The sequence below is a fragment of the Blennius ocellaris genome, assembly GCF_963422515.1.
Source record: "Blennius ocellaris genome assembly, chromosome: 23".
In the NCBI taxonomy this organism is placed as follows: Eukaryota; Metazoa; Chordata; class Actinopteri; order Blenniiformes; family Blenniidae; genus Blennius; species Blennius ocellaris.
Window position 1 is genome coordinate 13948624 of NC_137672.1, and position 12904 is coordinate 13961527.

Sequence of the window (12904 nt, forward strand, 5' to 3'; positions counted from 1 at the left end):
GTCATTTGTGTTTATGATTTGTGCTGCTTCTGCCCTATAGGCTCATGTGCATGCATGTGTGTATTCAGTGATGAGTGTTAGTGTAATCTGAAAGTGGAAGTTGTCTTGGCCCAGTGATCTGACTGCTAGGTTTCAATTGACAGCTGAGGAAGTGTGACTGGAGCGTGACTCAAAACGGCAGGCATTATGGCCCCAGTGCCACTGACGACACTTTGGGGATTACTTGGCAAAGGTAACCTTTTCATTCTTTCACGTCCTCTGTCTGTCTCTCACACACACAAACACACACGCACACACACACACCCTTGCAAGTCATATGAATGTAATAATTTTCTCCACCTTCCAAAGTTGCTCACATATTTTATGCATAGATTTGAATGCTGAAACAAGTACAGAAATTTAAAATGGTGGGATATTTAACATGAGATCATGGTTTTGTTCATAAACAATACATTCTCCTCTCCCTTTGTCGTGTATTTTTCCCTCACGTCACCTTTCCCTGCTTTGTTTTCCCACATTTCCTCATAATTCTGATTTTTTTCAGAAACTGATTTGATCCATTTTCCCTCAAAATAAATGATGGCATGTGTTGATGAGATATTTAAATAATATAAGCAAATCAGAATATTCTGAAACAATAGAGCTCATGTTTCGGGACATCTTTGGAGAAAATTAAACATTATTTCTGTTAAAAGTATCTTTGTGGTTCGGCTGACAAATATGAGATCGCTTTGAAGACGTAGCTCTCATGAATCACTCCAAATTATTTATATGTCATAGCGAAAACTTTGATGGGACAAATTAGAGCAAGTTAAGTCAGTGTTTTAAGTCATTTCAGGTCAGATTTGTTGCCATGTGAGGAGAATTTGCCGCACGCATTGAAACAAGCTCCGCTTTGTTTGGCTTTTTTTTTTTTTTTTTTATGCTCGCGTCATGCTGTACTCTCTTTAACTTAAAGTTACTGAACACATCCCCACTGCCCCCACCCTCCCCTCCTTCCCTCCTCCCCTCCCGCCCCCCCACCTCCATACTGTATCTCTCCCTCTGGGGGGGGGGGAGAAAAAAGCCCTGAACCATTTCACTATGGTAGAGCGAGCAAGCTGAGCTAAGCCTTTTCCTGTTACGTCTCCCCTTTCCCTGGATATGCAGTGTGTGTGTGTGTGTGTGTGTGTGTGTGTGTGTGTGTGTGTGTGTGTGTGTGTGTGTGTGTGTGTGTGTGTGTGTGTGTGTGTACAGGTCATTTGTGCTTGCTGAACTTACCAACTTTTTTTTTTTTTTTTTTTAACAAACACAAGCTCTGGCTGCAGAACCCCCTCACCAGGCCTCCTAATAGGCCAGCAGAGGTAGCGCAGAAAAATGTCCCCTGCAGCAGCTTGAGGTCTTTTTCCACTCACACTGGGGCTCCTCGCTCCTCTCTGCGACCGTACAGTAATAAGTGTGGATAAAACAGATCCCAACTGAATTTACTTTACTCCGTTACAAGGATTGTAATTCTATTACTTTTTTTTTTCCGCCCCACCCCCACTTTCTGATGTATTATTTACGCCGGACTGCTCAACGTATAGATGGAATTGGTCGAAATTCCTCTTTTTTTTAAATTTATTTATTTTTTATCTGGCTTGCCCTTTAAATGGAGCGCTCTGCTATGCCTCTTCAGGACTTGCTCCCAAATTAAAAAGCTGCCAGACTCGCATGTTGCCATTGTGCAGGAAATGGGTCAGCAATCCATTAAGATGCCATTAGATAATCTAATTTAGGGAGCTAATCCTTAAACGAAGCACGCTGTATGCCCGGACTGTGCTTGCAGGGAGTAGAATTAGTGAGGTTTTGGGAGGTGGACAGGGCAAGGGGAGGCCATCTTGAAGGTTACCTAAGGAAACGCCGCGACGGCGGTCGGGCCTTTGAGCTCCTCCGGCTGGAAAAACGCAAAATACGACAAAGCGGCAGCTTTCGACGTCTTTAAAGGTCAGAATCGGGTTTTAGTCGCAATGCTCCTGCTCGCAAAAGCATTTTAAACAATTTCAGAGGATGCATATTAATGAGGTAATTCTTTAAGCCTCCATTGATCACCCGTACTCACTGATATTAGGAATTCTTTACTTTGCTTAGTACAGCTTCAGCTCATAAGATGCTGATACAGACTGACAGCCATCGATTTTAACAAGATTAAAACCGATCCGCACAGACAGAAAAAAAAAAAAAAAAAAGGCCGCAACTGCCCTTTTGTAGCTGTGTGGTCCCTCCTAATGTAAGTCATTACCTGAGAGGGGTTTCATAAGGAAAGGGAGACAGGGAGGGAGGAAGAGGGAAGGAAAGAAAGCGAACAGGAAAAAGAGAAAGCTGCAGTCCTTGGCCGCTCTGTGCGCTCTTTGTTCAGCAAGGTAGGAAAAACTTAATCCCCCGTTTCCTGTCCGATGATTTTTGGCAGGGCGTGAGAGAAGAAGGAGGGAGGGAAGAAAGTAGGAGAGGGAGAGGATAGCATGAGGACGGATCGGACAGGAGAGAAACTGCCGGGGAGGATTAGTCTCCAAGTTCTTTTTTTTTTCTTTTTCTTTTTAACACTTTGCGTCCTGAAACGGCCTCAAACCTGAGCAGTGGTGTTTCTGCTTTATTTTTTGTTTTGAATAGAGCTTCTCTTTTTTTTTTTTTTGCCCGGTTTCTCGGGACACAAGGCCAATTGAATTTGCACTTTCATTGTTTTAAGTCAAAGAGCAGCGACCAGCGATTTGTATAAAATGCAGACTGGTTGATGAGTAGCTTTTATTAACGCAGACCCTTTTGTCTCACGGCTTCACAAAGACCGGAGTCTGGAGTTTCGCCTCGGCGACGCAACATCGTCACACTTTAGGCTCGTCCGTGTTTTGTTTCCCGTCAAACTGCTTTTCCTTCCTCCCATCCGTCTTTCCCTTTCTCCACCATCCTTTCTGCTTGTCGACTCCTTCTTGTGTTGTTTTTTGTTTTTTGTTTTTTGTTTTTTTTTTACCCTGAACTGTTTGTCCTGACGTTTTGAAACGTGTTGTTTGAATTGGACAGTTTGCTTTTGGGCCAACGCAGTGAGCAAAATGTGCAGCACAGGTACTCTCATACTTAGCGGGGGTGATGGGAGAGGTGGAAGGGTGTTAGATGAGTGCACACAGGGGGCCTGTGGGATAGAAAAAGGGGAGGGTAGTGGTGTGTGTGTGAGAGAGAGAGAGAGAGAGAGGTGGGGGGGGGGCTAATTATCTGACATCTACGTAGCGCAGCACCCCTCGGGAACAACATGCTGTTTGTTCCCGCTCGCGTTTTCAGTTAGCACCGTTGCTCCCCAGGAACAATCACCGTGTTGTTTTGCCATTAGCGTGAGATGAATAGGGATGGGACAGCTTTGTGTAGGGACCCCCACACTTTTTTTTTTTTTTTTTTTTTGCACCCCTCACCCCCCGCAAACCCCTTCACCACCTCCTCCTCCACCACCAATCAAGCTCTCCCTCTCATGCCCCCCACACACATACACACACATATAATGTCCCTCGGTGGGAATCAAGAGGAATCACCTCAGCTCAGATTAACAAGGCTGTGCTGCCGTTTTTGGTGTGTTTACCAAAACCAAAAAGGCCCGCTGGTCATAGAGAGCTGCGGGAATGACGCTAACATGACGTTCTTCTCTGCTTTCGGACTGAACGTAGCCACACATAGCTTCGCTTAGCTTAGCATTGAATTTAGTGGTGTTTTTTTGTCATTAAAGATGAAAGTTTTCTCTTTTAACTGAGTTTTAGAACTCAGTTAATACAGCAACGTATTGATGTTGAGTTTGCTTTTGCCTGCATGTGAATACCGTGTGATTAATCGTTCTCCCCACCCCCCCCACCCCCCAATCCTCTGTTTGTTTTCTCTGTCCACAGTCCTGGTACCTGGGCGAGCTTAGTTCCATTCCAAGTGTCGAACGGGACTCCGATTCTGCCAACAAATGTCCACCAGAACTACAGCATAAACATCATTGGTGAGCCCCTGGTCCCCGCCGAGACAGGGAACTGATCACGCGGAGGCCGGACGACCTCCCCCCCTCTCTCCCTCTCTCCCTCTCTCCCTCTCTCTCTCACTCCCTCACTCCCCCCCCCCCCCCCCCCCCCCCCGGCTCCTTCAGGGCGGACGGTGTGGATGTGTGGGGGGTGTTTGTGGTGCGGAGCTATAGCACTACAGGTGTCCACAGCCATGGATGAAACCAGCAAAGCAGCAGGTGCTGCATAACCACCCCCCCCCCCACTCCTCCCTCCCCCTCGCTTCCTTCTACCCATCAAACCCAACCCCCACCCACCCCCACCCCCATTGGACTCCTGCCCCCTCCCGATGATGGACGCTGGCTCTGAAGTGAAGATGAGGGTTGGCTGCAGAGGAAAGAGGGGAGAAAAAAAGAGAAGAAGCTTCAGGTCTGCTGTCTCCTCGACCCCCCCCCCCCCCCCCACTTGACCCCCCCTCACCCACCAGCCACCAGTCAGTTGTTGCGTTTGCAGAACTTTTCAATCCATTCAAATACTGTGATGTATAGATGCCTTAATGTTTTATTGCATGACACTCTAGTCTCTTAGCGGCAATTCCTACTATTTTTCCATGTTGGAGGAAGATGTAAAATCTAGACACAACATACACACACACACACACACATTCACACACTCACACACACACATGCAAACATGCACGCACACACGCGAGGTGGTCTGCTCGTTGACAACCTCTGTCTGGTGGATGGTTGAGACACTCTAAGCTCTCCGACTCGGACCTCTTAAAAAGAGGCTTTTTCCCGCATCAAATGATTCACTGTGTACACCATAGGAACAAAAAAAAAACAAACAAAAAAAAACTTGTGAATTCAGAGTGTTTTTTTTTTTCTTCTTCTTCTTCCGTTTAATTTCAGTTTACTGTGATACGACTCTTTGTTCAGAAAAAAAAAATGTGTTGACTTTGTTTATTCTTTACTGCTACTTACTTCAAGAATTAATGTAAACACTTATGGTAAGAGTTGAAAACTCTTGATGCAGTTTTCAAAAAACACTAAAAAAGCTAGGCTTGAGATTGGACCCCTCATAAAGAGAATTCACAACTCCTTTTCAAAAGGATTTAAGAAAAAGAAAAAGTTGGAGATTGAGAAAATCGCGACAGAGGCAAGTGCAATTGAATATTTGAAGGGAAGCTATCAGTCTGTCAGCCCTAGGACTCTAAAGGAAAGGGGATAAATATTAAATGTTGTATGGATAAAAAAAAAAAATGTTTGATGAAAACATTTGAATTTGATTTCAGTCACATATCCGTCTCCTCGCATGAGAAAAACATCGAGCTTGAAAGGCAGTTGAAGGCGAGCATTAAGCTACCTGTGCAGCGCTGATCAAAACCAGCACTTATATTGAGCCCTCTCCATGGCTGTGGGGAGATTTTTGTTTAACTTATTATTTTTTGGGGGTATTAAAAATAAAAAAAAAGAACATAAGTAAAGAAATGAGACACACATAGTGTGCAAAAGAGGCATTTTTATTATTATTTTTTTGAATGTTCACGATAAGATCAAGAGCATATGCATTTGGCCATCAGCTTCTAAAGCTTATGTTTACACAAAAAAAAAAATGAAAAAGAGAATATGGAAGTGTTAACTCCTGAAAATTATATTATTCATGCAAATGTAGCGCGCAGGCTTCTGGGTAAAGCTACAGTTTGTGCAAGGTTATTTCTAAAGTGGAAGAGGTCGAATAACTGAAATTATGAATCCAGGTGGTGGCAAATCCCTGAAATCTAGAATTGTGCACGGCATGCTCACAGCCATTGCCTCTCCAGTCCAGACGTATTTATACAAGGAAAAATCTCTCCAATACTCCTAATTTGCACGATGACATATAGTCCACATTACGTGCCTTGCCTTTGAATATAGAGACATCACTACACTTGTTTTTGCTGCATTTATCATTATAGAAAAAAAAAAAATTAACATTTTTATGATAAGAATTGTTTTGTACTCTGAATGAAATTGTTGATTTTTAACTTCATGTACTACTCTATCTCACAGTTACATTGCATATCAAGGCTGTGTATAGTTGCCGTTTTAAAAGTTTGTAATCAACCAGCATTTTTTTTTTTTCCAGTATTTTGGTGTTTTTTTTGTTTTTTTTCTAATAACCTGTCATCTTTTTGTTTTCCTTATTTTCAATGCTCATTTTGTTTCATCTTCCAGTTACTATTGTGGAGGGTGGAATTCAGAATTATGAAAATTATGCAATACCAAGTTTTGCCTATGTAGGTAGTGCTTATAGATGCGTCAATTATTAGAGGCTAGTTTGGAGATAGACAATATTGTAATGCATTTATTTTGTTGATATCGTTGTTTGTCGTTGTTGTTGTTGTTGATGATGTTGTTGTTGTTGTGGGTGTTTTCCTTTTTTATTGACCAAAGTGGGGACTGCTTTCTATGCAGTGTAAGACAAGGTCTTTTTTTCTTCTTCTTCCTCTTCTTCTTCTTTTATTTTTTTTTATTTTTAATTTTTTTTTTAGCACATAGGCCGACCGAATGACGATGAGACATGTTCCAGTGTATTATGAATTTGGGAGTTTTGGGGGGAGGGGGGGTATTTTTTTAGAAGTACTTATAGATATATATACATATATATAACAAAAAATGCACCCTTGGTCTTTCTATGGCTGCAAAGTCACTGATTGGTCTACTGTGACTCTTACTTTCAACTTTCCAACTGGGGTGCTAGCGTGTGATCTTGAACGAGCAAAAATTGGTTTTTTTCACAGGAGAGACGGCTTGACTTGAGTATGACAATCATTTAAAAGAAAAAGTAAAGGAAATCGTCCTGTTTTTGCGTAGAAACCCCTCCCCGACGTCCCGCAGAGCTGCAACCAAGGACGGATGCACGCCGTATCGAATCTGTACAACCGTACTATTGTTAGATGTCGCCGAATGCAATTCCCAAGTAGATGCCTTAAACACATCAGTGAAGTGGCCTGTGACCTGCGCAACAATCACACACCGACTAATGCTCGTGAGACCTGTCGAAATCAGTTCCAGACGGGCTCAAGCAAGCCTTTAGAAAGTATTTTATAAGTAGTAGATTTGTATAAATGTATATACGATATGCACATAATGTCGATTCTTGAGATACTTTCCCTAGCCGAGCCACATTAGAGCACGTCAAAGTAAATATTGGACGGTAGAAAGATTGGCGGTTTCCCGCTTCATGTCCAATGGCCCAGTAGAAGCTTAAATAGAATTCACTAGAAGTCAAATAGAGCACTTAAATAGCATCTAGGCAATCATCACATCCCCCCCCGTTACAGTGTTCACAACTTAGTCTCCAACTGAATCTCTCAGGCGTATTGCAGGGCATTATTTATATCAATCATTCTCTTGCCATTTTTGAAATGTGAGATAAATTGTTTCACAGAAGGAGTGGCGCCGCCGACGCTGCTGTGACACCTTTTGCACTCTTTCCCTACAATCGTGAAAGATTCCTCCGGAGAGGCGGTACTACCGAGAGCTCCAGCCGAGGGCTGAAACGAGCAGAAATCATTGTTAGAATAAGAAGGAAAAAAAAAAAGAAGAAGAAGAAATAAAACAATCCTCAAGTCAAGCTCAATCTCTCCGTTTTCACCCAGATTTCTTAAACAGAAAAAAAAAACCTTTCTAAAAGTCACCCCGTTCTATGTGCACTGTTCTGTCTTTTTTATTTTGTCTTTGATTTTTTTTTCTCTTTTAAAAGGAAAAAAAAACAACAACTTAAGTGCTTTGCAGCCTTTGGCCATTGGAGACCCCACTGAAGTGCATTGTCCCCGAGTGTGTTTGTGTGCGGATGTGCGTGCGCGAGATAAAAAGAAAAATGTGTCAGGGTCACTGTGCTGCTGGTGTTTATTTGAATAGTAAACTGTACATAAAGGTAAATATCCTGATCGCGTCGATAGCAGTAGTCTATGGGGCTGAACTCTGCTTTGGCAGCTTGAGAAAGTTTGTGTGTGTGTGTGTGTGTGCACGTGTGTGTGTATGCGCGAGTGCCTCTGACACGACACAACGAGAGAAGATGAGGGTCTTTGAATTTTTTTTTTTTGTTTGTTTGTTTGTTTGTTTGTTTTAAAGCCTGCCCGTAGGACAGGAGTTTGTACACTGTAAACTTTCTGGGGAATTCTTCTTTGAAGCCCACATTTGTAAATCTTCATTTCTGGGGAAAATGAGTCAATTCCATTTTAGGAAAAAGCAAACAAATTTAATTTGGATCTCTTTTTGTTTCGTTAATTTGTTTCAGAGACTGGATTTGAGTTAGAACTCTCCAGGTATCCCTGATTAGTAGAATATAAAGTGTTTTCTTCAGGTGTTGTATTCCTGTATGTATAGGTAAAAAAAAAAAGGAGGGGCCAGGGGGTTATTCTATAAAGATTGATAAATATAAAAAAAAAACAACAATGAAGGCTTTTTTTTAATTATTAATATTATTTTTTTTCTGATCTTGGTTAGTGCTTAGATATTTCCATTTTGGAAACACTTCATGAATATTTGAATTGTTGTTCTTTAATTAGTGTGGCCATAGCGAGTGTGATGTGATTTATCTCATTTTTTTTTTTTTTTTTTTTTTTTTTATTGTGGAAGTGGGTGTGAATTCTTGTCCAACAAGACGGTGGCGTGAGTGTGTTTCCTGTAGCAGCTGGGAAGTGACGTCACTTAAAAACCAGTAGATAAAACAAAAGGCCCCAGATTGCACCCGACCTTAAAGCGAGAAGCAGGGTAAAATCAGCAGTGACAAACGTCCTTGATGAATCTGTCAGAGAATTTTTCCTTTGGTTTTTTTTTGGTTTTGTTTGATTTTGTTTTTTTTGTTTCTTTTTGGGATCGTTGCATGACGATTGGTGCTACGTCTCGCCATATTTCCTGATTCGGCTGGCCAACTACGAGCCGCCTGCATGGTTCACGTTATGCAGAAGGTGCTCTCTGGGAAATCTCTCAGCAAAAGCATCCAGGCATCAGTTATTTTTTGCACTTTTTTCCGCACACTATCAAAGCCTGATGTATTATGAAATACTGTCCATTCACACTACCAACAATCATTTGTTTAATTTTGAGGTGCTTCAGAAGAAGGTACTGTACCTTGCAGCTGAGGTTTTTTTGGTCTTTGGTTGTGTATTTCTTTTACTACACGTTGTGTGGATGTAGCCAGTGGAAAAGCTCTTGAGTTATAAATTTCAATCAGTGTTTGACCCATCGACAGGTTCAAGAGCCCCATGTAAGGCTGATTTTGACCTTATTTCAGAAAGTATTACTACATCGATCGCTGCGATCACCGAGAAACAGGACGACTTTATGCAAGGAGGACCTGTGGCACTCATGCAATATGTGTGACTTTTAATTGATTTTATTTCTTTTTTCCTTTGTGAACTGAATGTCACTCAATCTGTAAGGACTGAGAGGGCGTATACATGCAGACTTAAAGGAAACATTCATTTTCATCCTACATGAGCAATATACACCTTCCATACTTTTGGCTAGCTGCTAGTCACTTGGCATCAGGTTGTTCGAAGAAAACATGAAAACCAGCATTTTTACAGGATGTAACATTCACCAAAAGGAGACAAAAAGATAGCAATGCAGTGCCTGTTCAAGCTGTCCAAGTGTCTGTTGTACATAATTGTAAAATGTGATAGACTTACTTTCCTATGTGACAAGAAAAAGAAAAAAAAACTGCATCACACAACAGAATGTGGCAAACTCATCTGGAAATTTGCTCTTTATTACTTCTTTGATGTTTTGGAGCTTTTTTGTGGTTTATTAATTTTCTAATTATGTCAACACACAATGCCCACATAAGACTTGTTGAAATTTTGATAGGAAATGTTCATACTTCTTCTTTTCTTCTATTGTTTGTTTTGTTTTTCTTCTTCTGAGAGGGGGAGCGGGGCGGGAGGGTCAGTGCTACATTAAAACGCAGAAGAAAAGATGAAATACCTTCTTTTCGGAAAATAATTCACCGTTTTTCTCTGCAGGGCTGATTTCTTTTTGGGTCTTGTGGCACTTTTACTTCCCTCTGCGCACACATTTCACTATATTTTAGGAATCATGGTGGAATTATACATATATATAAATATATATATAAAAAAAAAAACAAGCAACAACAACAACAACAACAAAACAATATGTAAACAGTCTCCAGTAGTGATTGTAGTTACACTGCAAGTGTGTGCAAAGGTCTATGTATGTATCTGAATGTACGTTTTAGAGGACTTTTGGAAAACTTCTTTTGTTTTGTTTTTTTTATCTTTTCATTTACAGTTTAGGAGCCACAGGTGTCCATTGTGAACTGTATAGCGAAGGCCTTGATATCCCTTCTTTTATTGATTTTAGGAACACCATGCGCTAGGCGATGCCTTCAAGCTGGTTACATTTGGTGCAGGGGCTAAAATTGCCACAAGATTAAAATCAGTGTAAATAAAGGCTCAACTTTTTGTGATTGTTACTGTTATATCCAGCCTATACTGCTAGCAGCTGTTTTTACTGCAGTCAATTACTGGAAGTGGATATATTTCCTATGCAAAACTGTTTAAACAATAAAATGAGCTATGCTACAAAAATTACTTGGGAAATATGACTCTTTCTGTGTGTTTTATTGAGTTTTTGGTGTCATTCTAAAACACACCTGGCAGATTCCTGTACCTTCTGGGGATGCACACACAAATATGTCTCTTTATCTTTGGAGTTACACAAACTTTCTTTAATATTAACTTCGAAAGCATATTCAGTGGGCATACCCTCACGATGCATGAAGTTCTCAAAGTGAAGGTTTTGAGTCAATATCGAGTCCTAATGAAGAAGAAAGACTAGTACCGACACATTTTCATGCTTTTGGGGGAAAATTTAATGTACTTAAATTCACTTTCTAAATCCAAAGCAACCCAGAACCTTATGCTAAGTTTAGCATATATACTACTCACCCGCTTTCTTTTCTGTCCCATAATGTAAGTTTGTTCACAGATGTCAGGCCCAAGCAGTAACAAATACGCACACATCTACATCACACCAAACCGTTCTAATTCTTCAACTGATACTGTAGATTTATAAATACATATTATTTGATACCGCTTTATTAAAGCCCAGTCTCAGCTGACTATATGTGAAAGCAGTTTACATTAATAAAGAAGAGACACGGAGCGACATACACTCACATTCACAACTCAAACATTTTTGAGTTATTGTTTGGACTGGAGAACATGCAAACTGCACACCGACATGAAACCAGAGCCATGCGATTTACTGTAAATATAACTGTCAGTGGCTTTTTTGTGGGTTTTTCTTTGTGCATGTTTAAACTAATAATGGTGATTCAAACTGTAATCTGTAAACACAGTGAAAGAAACAACAATACCCATGAACTATTCAGTTAGAAAAATACATAGCTACAATGCTGCGGCTTCAAAACTGTCATTTTGCATACATTATGTGCACTAATTGACATTTGATCCTTCATTCCTCATTGATCTCTCTCAGGTCGATCGGGGACAGCCAGAGGGCTCTCAGGCTGCATAATACCCAGGTCTGGGGTAATGCGATCCAGTGCAGCAGCTCTCTTAGAAATTCTGACTTCACGCATGTTGAAGTGTTACTTTCACTTGAGATGACCGGAGAAATGCTCTTTTAAAATTTACTATCACGGTTGTAGTTTGCTATGGTGGTGCGACGATCCTCTCAGTACTGACGTTACCAAAATCGATGAGGGCAGCATCTTATAACATCACATGTTCACAACTCCACGTACTACAACCTCAATGATATCAATTAAACTATCTGACGGTCTCCAGCAAAAGTGAACATAATTACCTCTGCAAAGGCCCATTTTACGGCAGAGCTGTTGCACTGGATCACGTTTGATTTGACAAGTGTACCCTATAAAGTGCTCGGTGAGTTTATTAAGCGTCTGTATTGCAAAACAATCTAACTGTAAAGCTGAAATACACTGTAAACGATGGCTGACGAGAGACGGGAGAAGCATCTACCGGCCACACAACTCGCTCATTATCAAAAATCGATATTGCCTGTCCTGCCATAATTCAACAGATTTGAAAGAAAGGACAGTCCAAGCTCTTGCTTTCATTTGTAATGTACTGCTGGAACCTTTGTAAGACACCTAATTATTCCATTTTGAACAAAGTAAACATGATACATATCCTCATAATACAACAGTGTTCCTCCTGAAAGAATGCACACGGGGAAGACTTTAATTCCATGGTATGTGCTTTCTATGGGTGAGCTTCAGTGAGCATCATATGATGCAGCCCTGCACTGCGGCGCCGGCGTGTTTTCAGCTTAATGCTCAGGATCACGTCACTCAGGAAAGTCTCTATAAGACCTGACTGAAAGAGGAAAACAAGATTAGTAATTGCTCCAGGGGTGGAATCAGGACAGTGTCAGATCAGAGAAAAGACGACAATTTGACTTTAAGTATTAAACTAATTGGATTCCATTGATTCTCAGAAGTGTGTCTGTGACAGTTTCCCCTGGAAGCAAACATTAGTTTTCGTGTCCTGGAGCGATCTCATGACCCCACATACCGGCGTACCACCGCGGTATTACTCCGGCTAATCTACAGTAATGCCTGGATCCCAGAGGAATGGGAGACGGACGGCGGTGTTTTGGTGTTTCGGTCAGCTGGGACCTTTGAGGGTCACACAAGGTAACATCCATCTGGGCCACTGTGTCAAGTACATTGGGCTCTAATCAAGTAAGCCTTTCTAATGGGATTGAGGACACTAAAGGAGGCAAGAATTGGACTAAAGCGCCAATTAAGCCTCATTACAGACTGGTGTGATGGGCTCAGGTCTCAGCCTGACACTTGATGACAACAGGAGCTGTCAGGTGTGCCCGCAGGGCCAGGTGCCCTGTCTGCAGCGGGGGCGCCCTCCT

The 12904-nt window shown here is 41.4% G+C and overlaps 1 protein-coding gene across 1 annotated transcript in view; it reads left to right on the forward strand.

Annotated features, from left to right (window-relative positions):
* Positions 1-4333, forward strand: part of LOC308147185 (nuclear factor 1 B-type-like) — a 59085-nt gene extending 54752 nt beyond the window's left edge. Inside the window, exons 9-10 of the mRNA XM_080519282.1 lie at positions 144-232; positions 3882-4333. Coding sequence (XP_080375408.1) covers positions 144-232; positions 3882-4014 — 222 coding nt within the window. The 3' untranslated portion in view covers positions 4015-4333. The remainder of the gene's footprint in view (positions 1-143; positions 233-3881) is intronic.
* Positions 4334-12904: the final 8571 nt, after the last annotated feature.